The sequence below is a fragment of the Mustela nivalis genome (genome assembly GCF_964662115.1).
Source record: "Mustela nivalis genome assembly, chromosome: 15".
In the NCBI taxonomy this organism is placed as follows: domain Eukaryota; kingdom Metazoa; phylum Chordata; class Mammalia; order Carnivora; family Mustelidae; genus Mustela; species Mustela nivalis.
Genome location: NC_139034.1, coordinates 13,243,154 through 13,257,748, shown reverse-complemented (window position 1 = coordinate 13,257,748; position 14,595 = coordinate 13,243,154). Strand labels below are relative to the sequence as shown.

The window sequence follows — 14,595 nt, the reverse complement described above, 5'->3', positions numbered from 1 at the left end:
GAGGAAAAAGAGAGAACATTCTCAAACCGAATCATTTGCTCCAGAGCTGCACCCACCGGTCATGGGTTCCTGCCAAAGAATTCTGTGTCCACAGAATCAAGTTTCTGAATACGTTCAGCTTTCCTTGCATGCCACCTAGTGTAAACTGTGAGTACAGGGGGGAAAAGGCAAGACATTTGGAATTCTCCAGCTCGACCGATCTGCCCCTTAGCTGCCCCTCTCTTCCTTATTGGGACTAACTTTCCCACCACTATGCCTGTGCAGGTCTTGGCCACAATGTGAAAGAACAGGATTCCTTCTATTTTCTCCCTGAATAATAGATGCCTGATTTGACTATAATCTGCATTTCTGAGCTAAATTGATCGTGGCTTGTTTTTAATTACCAAAGAGTGACAGTGAAGTCCCTCTCTGAGGAACAAAAAAGTATCTGTTGCCATATCTTGGATGCTGGGGCTCAGTACAGCAGAAAAAAAAAATTATCCAAAGAATCTATGAAAATGCAATAGTCACATTTTATCTGTAAAATAATCTCACTTTCCATATCAGGCTTTTAGTTTGTGTTCTGTTGGGGGGGGTACTTCAAGGAGGCCTACGCTCTGGGTCAGTTTCTGTGTAGTATATATTTAAGCAGCTGGTGATTCAAGTTTACCCAAGAGACAGGATGTAACTAATTAAATTATTATTTTGCATGCTTATGTATATACTACAGTATTATTTTTTCTTTTTCAAGTGCATAAAGCTTTCATTTGGGGGAAGAAAACCCCCCACACAGATGAGAACCTGCATATTTCTCTTGACCTTCGGCTGTCTGTTACACGATGGGCTGTTTTAGGAGGATACTGACCCCCCCAAATCATGTCACTCAGAGTGGCTGGCATTAAGCAAAGATGAATGTAGGATTCTAGAATCTCCATTTTTGTGTCAAACTTGGGATAAAAAAGAGAATCCCACACACTACTCCAATATCAACCCAGCAGTGCCCCCACCAGGGCGATTTTATTGTCTAGGACCCTATCAGTGAAATGTGAGCAGATATTAGGTTCATAGCACTTACAGGGGTCAGACCAGCTCAAGCAATCAGAAATGGCATCGAACCTGGAAGTAAAATATGGAGAAAAAGAAGAGAAAATGTTTCCTGTAGCAAATAAGCAATTCTTGCGCCTCTAGGAACAGAGAAAATCTCTGAGAAGAATCAAAGGTGCTGTAGGGACTTGATGTGCAAGCGTGCTTCGGGCTCAGGCCGGGAGAAGTGAGGAGAGAAGGAGCTAGAACAAGGAGAGAAAGGAATGGAGAGAGCAGGGCAGTGGACTGTAGTAGGAGCAGCGGCGGGAACACTTAGAGGGGGTGGCGACCCTGGAGTTTTTGTTTTGTTTTTCTTTTAGTGCCGGAGTTTAGAAGTCACGGTGAATGAGATGAGGAGTGAAGAAGAAAGGCAGTGACAAAGCTGTGATGTCGTGAGGGCACTACACTGTGGAAGTCCCGGGAGCCCTATGGGGCTTCACTTAGCTTCCAGAGAGAGCAACCACTAGACCTAGATTCAGAAGAGTATGGCACACTGATGTCACCAAAGAGCATAATAGGGCTGGCCGGTAGGACAGAAGTGCCCCTCTTTGCCAAATGTGGTCCCATACTTAGTGCAGGAGCAGAATCGTTGGAATGAGTAAGTGGACGACGTGTGTCTCTCAGCTCTGGGAGGCCGTGTCCAGCCAGCTCCACAAGCATTCTGCGATCTTTTCCCTGGAGTGGGCCAGCTCAGTGCTGGTGAAACTGGTCAGTCCTTCTCTGGATTAGACATATGAGGAAAGGCAAGTATTACCAGATGGGACAATAATCAAAACAAAACCTTTGGTAACTCCTGGTGAATTCTGCTCTATTTTGCTCTCTTCCAAGGGAGATCACCTTTCCCACCATCTGCTCATCCTAGATGAACAAAGCTCTTCTGCTAGAGACCCTCGGAGTTCCTGCTAAGAGTTGGGGATGTGGGGCCTGCCCTGGTGACAGCAAGCGAAAGAGCTGGTCAGAGAATGGGAGGACTTTCTAGAATCAAGCCACAAGAAAAGTGGCCTTTACATCTCTTTTTTAACATTAGAGATGGGATTTTTAATGTTCGTTGTGCCTAAGAATCTATTCCAGGTGAGGAGTCAAGAGCAGCTGGGAGAGAATTTGGTTTACCTGGTGGCGGTGGGGGGTGCTGAGAGTGACTGCTCCCAAACATGCCAGGACATGCTTTTGAAATGACAGTGAGTGTTTACGTATACTTGTAATAAGTAAGGCAGGGCAGTGAGGTAGAGAGGTGGCTGCAAGCAGATATGGACGTACGAGTAGTTAATGAGTCCATATAGAGAAATTATGAAATCTGTAATGAAAGTATCACAGCGTAAGGAGTCTAACAGAGCTGCCAACATCTGTGGAAATCCGCTGGGAGGGAACTGCTCTAGCCTTCGGCTGGTAACTTATTTTGCTGAACCTCACAGCTGGGTGTTGCATTGCTGTAAACACATACGACATGATACTGGGCGAGCATACGTGCTCTGAAGCCACACTATCTATCAGATTGAACCCTGAGCATGTTACATAGTCTCCCCATTGCCTCGTATCTGTTAAATGTGGGATCTTAACAGTGACTATCTTCATGGAATGCTTGCGGACCAAATGAGTGAGTGCTTAGAATCATACTAATATATAACAAGCACTTGGTACACATTAGCTCTGGTTTATATCCTGGCTCTCCTCATTAGCTTTGTGACCAAGGGCAAGTTACTTAACTCCCCTGTGCATCAGTTTTCCCCATTTTTAAACAGGAGTAATAGAAATATCGGCCCAGTGGGAGGATTTATTGACATGCATACAGCACTTAGCACAGGACCTGGCCCACGGTAAATCTTCAGTACATGTTACGGATGGGGCTATAGTTTCTTATCCACCATTCCAAAATATTAAAACTTTTGAAAATCAAGTTCTCTATATGATGCTGAAACTCGTTTGGCAGCAAAATCTGGCCTAACCTGACACTGGGCTGTTTATGTCTAGTCTTTATCGCAGTTAGCATAAGCGTATGTGTGGGGACAGAAATGATCATGTGTTGAACAAGAATCCCTGGGGGCATTCGTAGTACATACTGGGTATGCTGATGTACCTTTCTAAAATGTGAAATTATCTCAACTTAGAAACTTGGAGGGATTCAAGGGTTTTCAACAAGGGGTTGTGGACCATTATTATTATTATTATTATTCACTCTCTTCATGAAAAAGAATATAGATAGCACATCAGTTAATACAGCAGGGACTTCTCCTTGAGAGCAACTCAAGATAACATGCTAAAGTCTCAGACGACTTGAGAAAAGAAGCTAACCAAGAACAGAGCAGGCTAGCTGATGTTCCTCAGTGAAAAAAATTAAAAACAAACAAAACCTGAGCCATCAGGAAAAAGTCAATGAGCTCTTATAGAAATTTTCATAAAAATGGTTAAAATGAAAAAGTGTTGGTACTCTGGGGCACCTGGGTGGCTCAGTCGGTTAAGCTTCCGATTCTTGGTTTCGGCTTAGGTTCTGGTCTCATGGCTGCTGGGATGGATTCTAGTGGTGAGCTCACACTCAGTGGGCTTCCGATATCCTCTCTGTTTGCTCCCTCTCCTGCTCGCACACATGTGCACCCTCTCCCTCTTATAAATAAATCTTTAAAAAAAAAAAAAAAGTTTTGGTGGGCTGCCTCGGTGGCTCGGTCATTAAGCATCTGCCTTGGGCTCAGGTCATGATCTCATAGGGCTCCCCACTCAGACAGGAGCCTGCTTTTCCCTTTCCCACTGCTTGCTACTCCCCCTACTTGTTTGTGTTTTCTCTCTGTCAAATAAATAAATAAATTTGTTTAAAAAAAAAAAAGTTTTGAATTTCCTCATACTGTGTAAGCCCTGTAGATGCTCTTCAAATAGAACACTGAGGGCTGGGGTATGTAGGTGATTTCCGAAGTCTGTCCCAGTTTTAAAATTCTCTGCTTGTATTCTGCCTGTTAAACCCTTTAGAAAATTACTCTCCTCTCATTCATCCCATAAGAAAATTCATTTCTGGGCCACCTGGGTCGCTCAGTTGGTTGAGCATCTGACTCTTGATTTCAGCTGGGATCACGGTCTTGGGGTTGTAAGATCGAGCCCTGCATTGGGCTCTGTGCTCGGCGTGCAGTCTGCTTGGGATTCTTTCTCCCTCTTCCTTTACCTTCCCAGCAATACATAAATACATAAATACATAAAATCTTAAAAAGAAAAAAAAGAGAAAACTCATTTCATCGATGTGTCTTGTTTCTCAGCTCTTTCTTGGTGCCATTTTCCCCCAGACTTGAGATGACATGATAAGCTGGCGTTAGGTATGCACCATTCCAGAGCTTGTCATGTCTGCATTGAGGTAAAACCCGGGCCCTAGAGTGAAAGCACAGGCTGGGGCTGCTCAAGGTACCTGCACTATATAACATCACTAGCTATGTCCCGAGACATGCTGCTGTGGTTGGGGACCCAAGAGGCCACCAGATGGAGCGGCTGCTTCCCTGTCTGCAGCTCTGACCCACACAATGTCAGCTTCCTCACCCTGGCCAGCTGTTTTTATTTTTGGTTTTAGAAAGGTATATTAGCTCATGTGGAAGGAACTGATGTAAGTATAAACAGATACAAAACTCTAAATATAATAAGACCGCTTACAGCTGCACTGGGAGAGTACTGAGGACAGCACTGTCAGACACAGGGTCTGGCATCCTCACTCTGGTAAACTTTAAAAGGCAAGTGCTTTACTTCACTTCCAAAGCTGTCAGCCCAGCTGTGGAGGCTTCTGCATTCCCCAGGAGAGGTAGATTCCTGGAGAATCTGCCATTAGAGAGACCTGCGGACTGACTGAGGCTGGGATTGTAAGCTTTTCACTTCTCTCTCTCTCTTTCTTTTTGAATGAGTACATGATATAACATAATGTGTAAAAATAAGGCACTTCCTCCTTACAATTATCATATTTGACTTAGGAAAAACAGTAGACTGTAAACAAACTTAGAGAACAGAAAAGGAAGAGATATCTAATTTTTTTCTTTCCGGTTTTAATAGTTTTTATCTTTACTGCTAAAGGATAGAAGTAGTAATATCTAGCATGCTACACAGTCAGACCTTCCAGTTTTTAAAAAGAAGATGTTATTTATTTTAGAGAGAGAAGTGGGGAAGGGCAGACAGAGACAGAGCGTCTCAAGCAGACCTGGCTGAACTTGGAGCCTGACATGGGGCTCGATCTCAGGACCCGGAGGTCACCAGAGCCGAAACAAGAGTTGGACGCTTAACTGACTGAGCCGTCCAGGTGTCCCAGACCTGCTACTTTTGGATTCTAAAATAGTTCCATGAACATGACCCATCAGCTATTGGTACGTGATCACTAACCAGTGGGAATGATAACATTGCAGACACTGGCTTCCATGAAGTAATCGTCCCATGCCATCACGTTACTGACGTCACCTTGTTCCACTTCTCCAACCATCCAACACTTTATGGGCAGACAAGAGATGAAGAAAAGCAATGTATCTGAGATCCCGAGCTGGTAGGATTGGAATCGGAGGGTCTGATGCTGAGGTCCACCCTCCCAAATCGGGTTGGGAGAGCTGTGTGGAAGCTTGTTCCCACGATCCCTAGGCCTCTGTTTCCCTAACCACAAAAATAAGATTCATAATTTCCCAAGGCCTGTTGTACTTCACAGATGTCCACACCAAGTACAGTTAGAACGTTTTCTGCCTCTGTCCTAGCCTTGCCCGTGTCAGTGACTCTCCACCTGACACGGCGAACAGATCTGCTTCTTGCTGCCCGTGCTGGGCAGAGCAGTCTTGGCAGCAGGCATGCCAACAGGCTCTTCACCTGTGGTTTCTTTGCCTCACTGCTCTGGCCACTGACTGGCCACCTGCTTATGCCGCAGCGGGTCTCTGTCTCTCTCTGCTCCTTCTTCCCGATCCAGGATGGTGTCGGGAGGGCATTAGGCTGGGTCCTGCAGTGAAGATAAATCCCAGGCTATCTGTCTACATATTTGTGGTCGGTAGCAGACCACCAAGAGGAACAGAGTATGTGTGAGGATAAAGCTCAGAAGCAGGTATGTGAATAGTGGTGTCCAGAGAGAGACGACAAGGCCGCTGTCCTTGGCCTCCAGCTCCGTTAGCTACACACATTATTTCCACGGCGATGTGATGGAGCGGGACTCCATCACACACACGGGGCTCTTGACTCTCTTTCATAACTGGATCTGAAAGGCTGGGGGCAGCTGTGGGCAGCTGAGGGCAGGAAGCACTGACGAGCCTGCAGCTGTCGGACAGTAACACACGGAGAGAGGTGGTGGTACAAGGAGGATTCATCCGGGCATAAGAAAGCAAACGGTGATCCATTCAGCGGCGGTTAGCTTGCTGGGGCCCTTTGGGGCCCATGTTCTTTAGCTGTAGAGTAAAGGCTTTGCATCTCTGTGCCTGAATTTATGCCAAGAGCCTAGTCCGTGAGTCAGTCTGAAACGGGAGCCCTTCCTTCCCCGCCTGCCGGTTCTAGCACGCTGCGTTGTGCTTACCTGCTCACTTGTCCATATCCACCGATGGATGAACAACTTGAAGGCCAGGACAGGGAGTCTTCCTTACTGCTGCCTGAGCCTGGCCTCTTAATATATCTACTGGCGCTCAGTCAAATGAATTAAAAAAAAAGTGCCTGCATAAAACTTGAGAGATAACCAACAGCTGATGAGATACAAAGGAAGAACCACATGGATGATTCTTCCCCTTATCACCAGAATGACCACCAACACTAAACAGGAAAGCACCCAAAAAGGCCCTTCTCCTTAAAACTGGGTTAAAAAAACCCTGAAGACTCATTTTCTGTCAAACTTTGTAACTCTTCGTACCGTATATAAGCCTTTCCACACATAAGTCTGAGGTTCTGTGAGCACTAGACTCCAAACTTACAATTGGGCTACAGGTCAGCTGATGTGAGTGCGACTAGAATAAAAACAGCTTTGTGGACAACGAAGCTGGGTGCATTTCTGAAATTTGTGCTTATAAATTCCTTTGTGTTGACGAAAAAGAAGTCATATGGGCCCATACTTCAGCTCCCTTGAGGCCTCTGTCAAGAACAGCTTCTGAAGAGATTCTTTTGCTGAAATACATCCACGGAAGTACAGAGCACCAAATGGTCTCTTTCTTTATAAAATAAAAAATGGCATTCTGTGGCATTTTCTTTAGTTCAGCAATCTCTTTCTGGCAATGGTTCAACTACCTCACTGAGATCTTTTCATGGACTATCGAGGAGGAAAAAAAAATGGCACTCTCGTTCTATTTTCAACTTTAAAGCAAATATAAAGTTCTTCTAGATGCTTAGAAAAACACACCGTGGCCCACAAGTAAGCAACAGATTGTCTCCTCCTTTAAGATCTGTCCCAGAAGATGTGTTGATGGGGATGGAACTTGGGACTCCCCTGTCTGAGCGCCCAGCTACCCAAGTGCTATGGAGCCACCTGCCCATGGGAGAGGTGTGGGAGTGCTTTCCCTTCTGCAGAGCAGGCTGCTTCCTTTCTTTACAACACACAGGGACTGTTACGGTGGTTTTCAAATTTGTGTGCACTTTAGAATCACCTGGGTATCTTTTTAAAACCCCAAGTTCAGGCCACACCCCAACTGATAATCAGTGATGGTGGGACAGAGACATTAGTATTTTGGGAGCTTCTCAGATGATTTCAAAAGTGCAGATAAGTTTGGAAACCACTGGATTAGTAGTTACAAGTTTTTATTGATTTACACACGCACGCACACATGCACGCTCACTGAAACAGATGGAAAACCAGTTATCCTCCCAGGACGAGCACGATGGGGAAGATGTTCTTTGTCTCAGCACCAGGGAGCAGACGCAAGTCATGGCCGTCCTTCAGTCAGACCTGTTTGCGTAGCCCGCATTGGTCAGGGTGTCCTGAACCAAGAGCTGCCTCCAGGAAGAGGACCTGTGCGAATGTCTGAACAGTAAGTGAACTGGCTGGTTATTTAGATGTGAGTGAGCCTGTCACTTCAAGGAGAACAACTCACAGTTTTTACTGGCAATGATAGAACTTGAATTTTCAAGTGCAAGAAAATTAGACTTTTGGAAAACTGTGCACTTGACAAGTTCCCAACATTTAAAAGGCTTTTCTGATGAGATTAATGGTAGTAGTTACAAATGTATTCCTTTAATATCATATAATGAAATGTGTTAACATTTGGAGGATGACTCCCTGAACCAGCATTTTTGAGACGACCATTGCATGATGTTACAAAATCATGTATGAGGAGAAGATTCGGTCAAAGTGTAAGGTAGATGAAGGGATTTTTATTATAACAGAACATGAAGAGTCTACATTAATAAAAAGAATGTTAAGAAACTACCACTCATTGAGGTTATTTGCAAAGTTTTGATGAAGGATTAAAGAATACCATAAATTTTCAGGAAAGGCTATTGAAATACTTCTTCCTTTTCCAAATATACATTGGTGTGAAGTTGGATTTTCTTCATATACTTTAATCAAAACAACAGGTTGTAGAGGCTTACATGAAATCCCAGGTGTCTTTTATAAGGGGGATGAGGAGGTTTACAAAAATATTAAAAAGAGTACCACTTTAACGCAGTATTTTTTCCCCAAAATACAGTTATTTTTTTATAAAATATATACCATTCCCTTTAACATGTAATAGGCTTATTATTTTTAAATACATTAATAAATAAATCCTTTAAAATTGCTCACTTTAAATTTCAAATACAGTAAATACTGATAATCCACATAAAAAAGGTTCTTTGTCATTGTCAATAGTTTTTAAGTGTGTAAAGGACCCTAAAATCAAAAAGTCAGAGGACTGCCATTACAAGACAATTGAGAAAAATAGCCATGTCAGCAGGAATTCTTATCCTGTAGACTAACGGGAACTTGGAAGTTTCAGATCCTGTTTTCCCAGGATTCTCCTTTTCTAAGTTTGGAATGCTTTACTTGGCCTGCCATCTCTTACTCCCTCTTCAATATGCTTCTTCTTCCTTCATGGGAAGAGCTGCCAGTTGTCCCCCAAATAGCCATTCTTCCTTTCTTCTACAGTAAAAGAACCCCAGATATTCATCTGGCACATGACTTCCTGGGGGAAAAAGACTGAATTCCTGACGGTGTAGCTGAGCTGGGTAAAGACATGAAATGAAATTCTGACCAATGGGGTATATGTAGAAATGGTGTAGGCAACCTCCGGGCAGTGCCTTTAAGTGGGGGTGGGGGGGCTCCTTCCTTCTTTTCTTCCCTTCTGCTGACTGAACTGGGGAAGGAATGGCTGCTACCGTAATAGACCATGTGGAAAAGCATCACACCCTATGGCTGGGAGATGTAGAAAACTGGAAGAGACAACTTTGTGGAACTGCTGTCCTTACTGGTATAAAGCCCAACGCACACATCAGTACTCACACAAATGGCAAGATGACCTGTGCCCATGGTAACTCTCTCCAGGGGAAACAGAGATGACACTGATCAACTAGTTTTTTCACTAGCAGAAAGTTCTGCTAAGATAGTAAGTGGCAGAAAGATTGTCAGGATAAATGACTTCCACCGGAGAAATGCCTAGAAGCCACTGATCTTGAACACTCCTAACGCAGCAAGAACCCTGACTGACATGTTCTTATTCCTGGCCAAGCCATGAATTCATGATTTAGCTCTCCACTGATTGTTTCACACACAGTACTGGATTGGACCAGTGGCTGCGGTCAACCTGGTCACAGTCCTGCCTTACACTGAACACCTAAGCAGCCTGCCCCTAACCAACTTTGTACCAATTTAATTCACTGGAGTAGAGGCACCTTTGACTCTGTAAAGGACAGAGGGGGACTAGAAAGAAGGTAAGGGCAGATCCAACTAACACTGACTGCTGCATGATGGGAATCGTGCAAATATTTCCAAACATCCTATCTCACCAAATCTGTATAACTATCCTTCCATAAGGAGAGCATTTTATTGAATCTAAGATGATTACATATGTTACATACAGATTGACTCACACTGGATTATTTCATTTTCTATCACTTCATCCATAAATATATCAGAATGAACTTCTGAAAGATAATAACTTTAAAAAATGAAGTAACATCAAAACCACTATCACACCTAAAAAATCCACATTAATTTCTAAATATCATCAAATACCCCAACTGTTTCCTAAATGTCTTTTTATAGTTACTTTGGATAAGGATCCAAATAAAGTATACATTTTATTTGATGTGCCTCAAATCTATTAATTCATAGGATATCCCTCCTTTTCTCTGCAATTTATTTGTTAAGGAAACTCGGTTGTTTGTCCTGTAGAGTTCCCCACATACAGGATTTTTGTGATTTCATCCCCGTGGTGTCAGTTACCGTGTTCCTCTGCCCTCGGTACTTCCTGCGAACTAGTAGTTCTAACTGGAGATCTGATCAGATTTGGGTTCAATCCTTTGACAAGGGTATCTCATAAATGGTGGTGTGCTCTTCCCTACTGCATCTTTTCGTGGCACGGAGATGGGTCAGTGAGTTCAGATGTGGTCAGCCTGACCTGTCCCAGAACTGTCCCCAGCAACTCCTCATCTGGTAGGGTTAGTGGCTAGTGACCTTTGCCTAGGCCCAGTGTATCCTTAGGAATTGCAAATGAGGACTTTCTTTTTATTTTAAAAGGGATAATTCATACAGAATGGAATTTATCCTTTTTAAGTAACAGGTGTGAAGAGTTTTGACAACTGTACAAAGTTGGGTAATCATCACATTAGTCAAGATGTGAACTGTCTCTGTCACCCACAAAGTTCTGCAGTAAATCCCTTCTTTCTGTCCCCATTTCCTGGCAACCAAGGATCTGCTTTCTGTCCCTACATTTCTGGGTTTTCTAGAACACCACGTAAGTAGACTCCCACACTGTGTAAGGTTTTGTGTCTGGCTTCTTTCCCTTAGCAGGGTGTCCCTGTGTAAGCTTCTATTCCTCTTTGTTAAGGAGTAGCACTGAATGTAGGGCTAGAACCTCAATTTGTTTATCCAGTCATCAGTTAGTGAACATCTGGGTTGTTTCCAGTTTTGAGCTGTCATGAATAAAAGTGCTACACATATTACTGTGCAGATTTTTGTGGGGGCTTCAGTTTTCAATTCCCTGGTAATTTTTTAGAAGAACTCTCTATGTATAAGAAACAGCCAGCTATTTTTCAAAATGGCTGTACAATTTTCATTTCTGCCAACAATATGTGAGGGTTCTAATTGTTTTATGTCCTCAGCCTTATTTGGTAGTCAGTCTTTTTAAATTTTAGATATTTTAGTGCCCGTATAGTAGTAACTAACTATGGTTTTAATTTGCATTTCTCTGGTAACCAATGTTTTGAGCATCTCTTCATATGCTGATTGGCCAATCCTACATCATTTTCAGTAAAGTGTTTCTTCAAATCTTTTGTCTATTTTTAAATCAGATTGTTTTCTTATTGAGTGGCTAAGAATTCAAATGATGCTCTTATTCTGTAATCCTTGTCCATTTAATAGATGTACTTTTTTTTTCTTTTTTTAAGATTTGATTTATTTATTTATTTATTTATTTATTTATTTGTCAAAGAGAGAGAGTGAGCACACAAGCAGGCAGAGTGGCAGGCAGAGGCGGAGAGAGAAGCAGGATCCCTTCTGAGCAAGGAGCCCGATGCAGGACTCGATCCCAGGACCCTGGGATCATGACCTGAGCCAAAGGCAGTGGCTTAACTGACTAGGCTACCCAGGCATCCTGGGTAGTACTTCTACAACAAAGTTTTTTTCAATAATTATTTGGTAATTCTGAGGTATAATTGGTACAGGGAACAGAATAAATGTTTTATTCTTCTTTTCTATTTGCCCATTTTATAAATAATGATTTGGTTCCATAGCATTCTCCAAAAGGGACCATTACGCTTCTTTTGTGATTATCATTATGACTTCATAGATTTTAAGTTTTCATGATAACTTTATTCTTCTTGGTGATCAAATTATCCCATCTAGTGGGAGACCTTTCAGGTTGTTTCTTGAGTCTTTCTGACCTCACTTTCTGGCTCCTTTTAACACATTTTCTGCCTGTGTAGGAAGAGTTTGGCCTTACGCACAGAGAGGTCTGGCCTCTGGGAGGTAATCTCAATTCTCAGAGGTAATGTTACATCTGACAGACCTGTCTTTGTTCTGGATAGATCTTAAGATGGGTCAGGCCCCACTTGATGGTCTTAGGGTAACAGCTGACCATGCCTCCTCCCCACTGCCCCCCCCAACAAAAAAACCCCAAGCATGTGATTTAGGGTGGGAGCTTTGGGGCATGTGGTCCATGTCAAACTGGAGATTGAGATCAACCATGTGAGCAATTAATCAATCATGCCTAAGTAATGGAATCCCAATAAAAAAACTTTGAATACCAAGGCCTGGGTGAGCTTCCCTGATAAGCTGTGTGGGTAATGTATCCTGACTCTAGGGAGGAGACAACAGAAGTTTCACATTTAGAACCCTCGCAGACAATGCCCTTCATGCCTTTACTGGGGCTGATTTTAATCTGTATGCTTTCCCTGTAATAAACTGTAACTGTCAGTATCATAACTTTCTGTGAATTGTATGAATTCGTCAGTGACTTACGGAAGAGGAGGGTACTTTGGGGAACTTCCTGAATTTGCAGCTGGTATAAGAAGCTAGAGGGGCACCTGGGTGGCTCAGTGGGTTAGGCCTCTGCCTTTGGCTCGGGTCATGGTCTCAGAGTCCTGGGATCAAGCCCTGCATCGGGCTCTCTGCTCAGCAGGGAGCTTCCCCCTCTTTCTCTGCCTGCCTCTCTGCCTACTTATGATTTCTCTGTTTCAAATAAATAAATAAAATCTTAAAGAAAAAAAAAAAGGCAGCGAGGGCAATCTGGGGACTGTGACCTCTAACTTGCTGTCTGGTGAACTCCAGGCACTGCCTCGGATCTGCAATCAGTTATTTTTCTAAGGTTCTTGGTCTTCTTTTAGTGAGAAGTGGTATTTATATATTGCCATCTGGATGCCAGGGGCACTCACTGCTACCAAGTGGGCGGTCATCATTTCTAGCACTTTTCCATGAACAGAGCTGGAAAAAGCTTTCCTTTTTCTTTCTTTCCTTCCTTCCTATCTTTCTTTTTCTTCTTTTTATTTTTAAGAGAAACTCTAGCATGGTTTTGTACTGATATTTCCAATTCAAATTTAGGATTATAGGTTTTTACTTTGATTTTATATCTTTGTCTCTTTGACACTGGAGATGAGGATATTTTTAACAAATAAATATTTACTTTGTGTTATCCTGTTACATGATAATTTCAGAAAAACATCAGTATTGTTGACAATATGATGACTGAAAACAGTTTAGGATTTCTTGTTAGTTCTTTTGGGTACAGAGTCCAATTTCAGCTCTCAAGGAGTTCCTTTATGTGCGGCTAAGCCATCCACTAAATGGCTTTTTAGGTCTATTTGTTTTGTTTTGCTTGATTTTTAAGGATTGCCTTTTCCTTCTATTTATTTAACTTTGTTTTATATTTTATGTAAACCATATGCACGGTTCTAAGAGTCAAGTCTACAGAATGAGGTACATTCTGAAGTTACATCTAACTCTAATCACCCACAATCCGCCACCGTAGTAGGTTCTAGAATGTAGAACCTACTACGGTGGCGGATTGTGGAGTCAGCATATTTATTGAAGCCTGTGTTATGGCTAAAATGAATCTTAAAAATGCTTAAGATTAAATTCTTAAGGTTAAATTCTTCCTTTGTTTCTAAACTTTTAAGTCTTAGGGCTCTGTTGTGTGTGTAGAAACTGTAAAGGCAAACTTTAGTTCTACACAGCTGAACTGTCACATAATATAAATACTTGCAAGTCGAATTTTAAAAAGAAATTTCCATTGACTAAGGACCATAACTAAAACAGAGATCCTCAAATAATGGACACTGATATCTCTCTCACACGGTGCCTCTGGGCAGTTGGTGCCTCTGGGCTTGTATCTATGTGTCTTCTGGGGTTCTGTGAACAAAGGCTTGTTCATAGCGCTATAAGGGCTGCTCTCCTGTCCACACTCCCTGCCCTCTCCTTCTGGGTCTCAGAGCCCCCCCAGTGCTGACTCTCAGCAGGGCTCCCACTCTCCTGCTCGCCTCTGGGTGATTTCCTCCACAGTCACAGTTTTATATTCCCTCATCTGCTAAAGACTTACATATCCACATCTTCAGCCAAGACTTTCTCTTTAATACTGTTTTAATACTGTTTTAAGGAAGATTACTCAAGAACTTACCAACCCATAGGTCCCATAGTTTCTGCTCTCGTTTTCCCACGTTTTGCCTCTTTAAGCAGTTCTTCAATTGCTTTCCTGATGGGGAAAAAAAGAGATTTGAGAGGCAGTCACTCCACCAAATTCTGAAAAATCAGTTCTTTCCAACATCTATGACCTAGCAGAATGACCAGCTTTTGAAGCATAAAACTTCAAAATTGGGGAGAAATTTTTAAAATTTAAAACACGTGGTTGATAGTTTTGAAATATAAGTAACATTAAAAAGAAACTTTCTATACGAAGGGGAAAACACTGAAAATCAAAGACAAAATGACAAAAGCACATCCAT

General features: G+C 42.6%; 1 protein-coding gene and 1 long non-coding RNA gene across 3 annotated transcripts in view; one reads left to right on the top strand and one right to left on the bottom strand.

The window, feature by feature from the left end:
* POLR1D (RNA polymerase I and III subunit D) overlaps nt 1-14,595 on the bottom strand; it is a 45,249-nt gene that overhangs the window by 1,746 nt on the left and 28,908 nt on the right. Inside the window, exon 2 of the mRNA XM_082700768.1 lies at nt 14,271-14,345. Within this exon, the coding sequence (XP_082556894.1) occupies nt 14,271-14,345 (75 nt within the window). The remainder of the gene's footprint in view (nt 1-14,270; nt 14,346-14,595) is intronic.
* The window catches only part of LOC309848787, a 230,280-nt gene that overhangs the window by 207,831 nt on the left and 7,854 nt on the right, over nt 1-14,595 (top strand). Inside the window, exon 1 of one of the 2 annotated variants that reach the window (XR_014303285.1) lies at nt 2-147. The exons of the other annotated variant lie outside the window; for it this stretch is intronic. This is a non-coding gene — a long non-coding RNA (uncharacterized lncRNA). Of the gene's footprint in view, nt 1; nt 148-14,595 lie in introns of those variants that run through there. 2 annotated transcript variants of the gene reach the window in all.